General features: G+C 46.9%; 1 protein-coding gene across 1 annotated transcript; it reads left to right on the top strand.

Annotated features, from left to right (window-relative positions):
* Window positions 1-1519: 1519 nt before the first annotated feature.
* Window positions 1520-5005, top strand: ING4 (inhibitor of growth family, member 4). Its single transcript, XM_009868588.1, has 7 exons — window positions 1520-1613; window positions 1792-1958; window positions 2129-2243; window positions 2559-2667; window positions 2999-3146; window positions 3819-3880; window positions 4097-5005. The coding sequence occupies exons 1-7, from the start codon at window positions 1520-1522 to the stop codon at window positions 4134-4136; spliced, it is 735 nt and encodes a 244-aa protein (XP_009866890.1). The 3' UTR covers window positions 4137-5005.
* The last annotated feature ends 235 nt before the right edge of the window (window positions 5006-5240 follow it).

Genomic DNA, 5240 nt, shown 5'->3' on the forward strand with positions numbered 1-5240 from the left:
TCTGAGGTGTTTTTTTGAGCTGTAGGGATGTAATCAGGTAGTCGGCTGCTCAAACCTTGTATGAAGACTGTCATGCCGGACAAACATGGAATTGTCAGATTTAGGAATGTGCAGACAGCCTTAGTTTTGCCACTTACCTTTTTTTGAGAATTTAATTTTTACCCCTCCTTGAATGCAAGGGGGACGATGTGTATGTGCTGTGTGATGGTGTATCTGGGCGCTTAAGGGCATCTACTGTCTGAGCATTCTTCAGATATTTAAATTGGAAACATCAGCAGAAATCTACTGGAGTAATAGCTTGATGTCTCGTAAGAATTCTGTATGTAACTTACTATATTGTGTTTGTGCAAAAAAAAAAAAAAAAAAAGATAAAGGAACAGCTTCTGAGCACAGCGAAGCCAACAGTTGGATTTAGAGGAATTGATTTCATGGCTCGTGTGTAGTACTTGTTAAAACCTGCCTTTTGCATACAGACCTTCTCTGCCGGCTGATTGCTTTTCAGGGCAGTGTCTCTGCTGGAGAGACATGTGGCAATGAAAGTAGAGACCACTACGGGGACTGAGGTATGAAAGACAGTTTTGTGATAGGTAGGCTCGCCTTCATTTGTACTCTCTCTGTCTTGGAGAGTTCAGGGTTCAGGAAGCAAACAGACTTGTGTTGTGTTTCTGAAGAGCTTTCCCCCCCCCTTTTTTTTTTTTAACCTGCAAGAGATTTATTTTTTTTAATTACTTGTAAATGTGACCACAATCAAGCTTGGACTTCAGGTTAATGCAGTGACACTAGATCTCAGTTGGATTAGACAGGCATGGAAGAATGAGAATTGCTTTTATCAGCTTTGTCAGTTGAGCATTTGGTGATGCCTAGGGGGTGAGTAGCATAGTGCATTGAAAATTAATTGACTATCAGCTTCACATTGCTCATTCAGAACCTTGCAAACATTTATTATTCACAATGTATGGCATCCCTCCAGGTGTTGGACAGACCACGCTGAGATTACAGTGCGGAAGGCAGAGCAAGGAACACGTGACAGAGGGTTAAGACTGCTAAGTCACTGCTCCCCGTCCTGTCTCAGACTCACTCTCTGGCTCTGCACAAAGTGTCTCCTGTCCCCTGTGGATGCACTAAAAATGGATGCACTGAACTGGACTTGCTTTTCAGTAAATTAGCATTTGATCCACTTTAATTTTTACATACCACGTACTTCTTTTTTTCTGTAACTAAATGGAGTTGTTGGATGGATATGTTGTGCTGTAATGACTGACTTCAATACAAATCTTGGTTTTCTACTCTCTTAATGTAGGCCTTTCTGCATGGCAGCAATTTTCTGTTAACTAGTATATATTACAGAACTGTGCTCCTGGATTAAATACATCACGTTTTTATAGTCTCTCTGCTTTGGAGTTAACAACACACTAGTGTGTGCCAGAACAGGGTGCTGGGAATCACTAAGTCGTGTGTGTTTTGTGATCGGTGAGCTTTGTCCCTGCCTTGGCATCGTGGACGGGAGCCTGACTTCTCCATGTGTCCTCCTTTCCCTGCAGGTATCGAGAACCTGCCTTTTGAATTGCAGAGGAACTTCCAGCTCATGCGAGATCTGGATCAGAGGACAGAAGGTGAGGATTACAGATGGTTTTGTTAAGGAAATGGAAGTGTGCAGCTTGAGCAGCTTTTCTTTCCTTTGCCTTCATCACGAGGGCAGAGGAGGAAGCCAGCTCTGATCCTTCAGTCTCTCAGTGGGGGGCACTGTAGTGTGTGTGTGTATTTATGTATTTAATGGTAAACTTGTTTCAGACCTCAAGTCGGAGATTGATAAGCTGGCCACAGAGTATATCAGCAATGCACGGACTTTGTCTTCAGAGGAGAAACTGGGGCTTCTCAAGCAAATCCAGGAGGCCTATGGGAAGTGCAAGGAATTTGGGGATGACAAGGTTCAGCTGGCTATGCAGACCTACGAGATGGTATGAAGGGAAGTGCCTAGTGCTTACTGTATGAATGGCTGTACTGAAGGCCCTCATCTTTCTTTTTAGGTCCTGCCCACTCTTGCTTCTCAGCCCTTAGTGCAAGCCCCATGCCCTCTCCCCTTCGCCCTCTGTTCCGTGGTAACTCCTGGTCGCTGTTGTCTTTGCAGGTTGATAAGCACATCCGGCGGCTGGACACAGACCTCGCGCGCTTTGAAGCAGACCTGAAAGAGAAGCAGATAGAATCGAGCGACTATGACAGTTCTTCCAGCAAGGGCAAGAAGAGTGAGTACCACCACTGGGCTGCACATTGATACAGGAGGCAGCCGAGTGACTGTGGAAGTGGTGGGGATGAAGGCAGGCACTGGAGTGGTACAGATCAAAGACTGTTACGCTGGAATCTGAAGGACAGGTAAAAAGATGGTGACCTGGGCTCGTGAGTGTATTCAAGGCCGCTAGATAAAATTAAGATGGGGTGCATGGCCCAAAGCCAGTATACACTCCGAAGTAGGAGTGTATTTTAGTGCCAGAGAGGTTGTTGCTATCAGGTGTCTATTTTGATGCAGTGGCAGATGCAACACCTTTTTCTCTTCTTACCAGAGGGCCGAGCCCAAAAAGAGAAGAAAGCTGCCCGTGCTCGCTCTAAAGGGAAGAATTCTGATGAGGAAGCACCAAAAACTGCTCAAAAGAAGTTGAAGCTGGTCCGCACGTAAGTGTTCAAGAGGTTTACGGGAATGAGGAGCAGCACTACAAGTCAGACCAAGGGAGGCTTAGCCAGACGTCCCTGCGAAGGATCTGATCCCCACCCAGACTAGATGGTGTGTCCCCTGTCCCTTCCTGGGAAGCAAGAGGAAGGAGACCTCTTAATTCTTTCAGGGGAGTGTGATGTGAAGGGGAAAGCAGGTCACTTCATGGAGTCAGGTGTATGTGCTTCAAAAAAGAAAAGTGGCTTTCTCTGGCAAACAAGGGTATGGTCCTGGAAGACATGAAGGGTGCCAAAGCCAATTATTTTGCTGACCTACTTTATTCCCATCCTGCAGTAGCACAGAGTATGGGATGCCTTCAGTCACCTTTGGAAACGTGCACCCTTCGGATGTGTTGGATATGCCCGTGGACCCCAATGAGCCCACGTACTGCCTATGCCACCAGGTCTCTTATGGGGAGATGATCGGCTGCGACAACCCAGATGTAAGAGCCTACACTTGATGGAACTTGGGGAGAAGGGAGTGGAGAGAGTCTTGTCCTGCTTGGATGAGGCCTGATGCAGCCAGCGGTGACAAGAAGAGGGCTTACCTCAGGTAGTCTGGAAGGGCAGAGGGTGGATCACCATGACCTGTTAAGTGCCTCTTTCTTCTGAGTTTTCCTTAAAATGATATGTTGTTTTCTTGCCCCAACACTTAGCAAGGGAGAAGGGGAGTTGATTGTATATATACAACCGATGTGCCCAGTAATAGGATAAGGAATAATGGGTATAAGCTAGAACACGGGAAGTTCCACCTCAAATGAGGAGAAACTTCTTTACTGTGAGGGTGACAGAGCTCTGGCACAGGCTGCCCAGAGAGGTTGTGGAGTCTCCTTCTCTGGAGACTTTAAAAACCCACCTGGATGTGTTCCTGTGTGGCTGCCCCAGGGGATCCTGCTCTGGCAGGGGGGTTGGACTAAATGATCTCTAGAGGTCCCTTCCAACCCCTGATGTTCTGTGATTCTATGAACGTATAGGTTGGGCATGAGTCTTCATACCCTGATTGCTGCTAGGGGTTGAGGGAGTTGATGATCAAATGTTGGAAAGCTTCAGTAGCCCAGAAGCAGGTGATTTCAAAAGAAAACTGCTTTTTAACTGACTGCTGTCCATCTCAACAGTGTTCCATTGAATGGTTTCATTTTGCCTGTGTGGGTCTGACAACAAAACCAAGAGGAAAATGGTGAGTGAACAAGGAATGCGGAGGGCCCACTGGTCTTTGGAAAGGGGAGGTCCTGGGTGGCAGGAGGGAGGGTACATACACAATTAGAAGACCTCTTAAAAAGGAAAATTGGAATTAAGGCTTTGCCAGGGACCCTGGAAAAGGTCCTCTGAGACTGTGTGTTTGAGGCTCGTGTCATGTCATAAATGCTGGCTTTTTCCTTCCCTTTCTTACCAGGTTCTGCCCTCGCTGTTCTCAGGAGAGAAAGAAGAAGTAAAATCCCGTGAGCCCTCAGTACTGCTGCAGGAGCTCTCTTCCCCCTGCCAGGGCCTCATCCCAGCTTCTCCAGCCCCTGGGGCCTTGGCTGGGGGGAGTCTTGCCCTGTTTGTGGTTTGGGCCATCCCTGGAATGGTGTGTACCCTCACGGCAGTTCCTGTGTGTTCTGTATCCCTGGTTGCTTATGAGTCCCTAAGGGAGGCCCTCTCTGTGTACTATTCCGAACAGGTCTCTGAACCTCAAAGGGAATGAATGAGGGCACCAGGGTAGCCACCAGATTCCCAGGGATTCAGGTAGCCCCTGATTTTCCTTGGCTTTCCTTCAGCCTCCTCAGAGTTCATTGCCTGCTCTGTGCTTAGGGAGCAAGGCTATGGGATGGGGGAAGGGAAGGAAAGGAGGTAAGTCTTTGGTATTTTAGGTCTTGGATTTTTTTCCTGGATCTTTTTCAGGAGAGAGGGAGTAACCAGGCCACTTCTGAATCTAGTGGGCTGGCTGAGAGACTGAAAACCTAACCTGTCTTTAACCATTCCACTACTGGCATTGAGCAGCCTCTTTTGTTGGGGAGAGGAGGAGGGAGTGATTAGAGCTAGCTTTGTCTCTCTTATTCCTGGGGTTAACCTGCTGGTCTGGGGAGCACATTGTGTGAAGAAGGAAGAATTTCTGACCACAGGGGAAGGAATGGCTTGCTCTAGCCTGTCTTCCAGCTCCAAAATTCTGCCTTCCTTTTGTGCAGTGGTGCTTCTCCATTATGTCGATGATGGGAAGTTTGGGGTTTCAGATCCCACTTGTATAATACAGAATTAAATAAAGTCCATTAAAAGAAATATTCCATTTGCCTTGCTGTCACCTTCTAAGTAAACTGCGGCAATTAGCCTCTTTAGTTATTCTTTCTCTCTCGACTCTGCTTTTATTCTGAGCATGGTACACCTTTTTCGTGCAACCATCTTGATCAGTGTTAATGAGTGACATTCTCCCTAAGTCAGGCTTGAAAATGGACCTCATATACTGGCAAAAGGTTACAAAGCTTTCTAATGGCTGTGAAAAATACCTGCCCCTTCATTCATGCCCTCACAAGAGGGCAGACATTTATTCACATTTTTGTTCG

Source organism: Apaloderma vittatum, unplaced genomic scaffold (genome assembly GCF_000703405.1).
Source record: "Apaloderma vittatum isolate BGI_N311 unplaced genomic scaffold, ASM70340v1 scaffold43784, whole genome shotgun sequence".
Lineage (NCBI taxonomy): Eukaryota > Metazoa > Chordata > Aves > Trogoniformes > Trogonidae > Apaloderma > Apaloderma vittatum.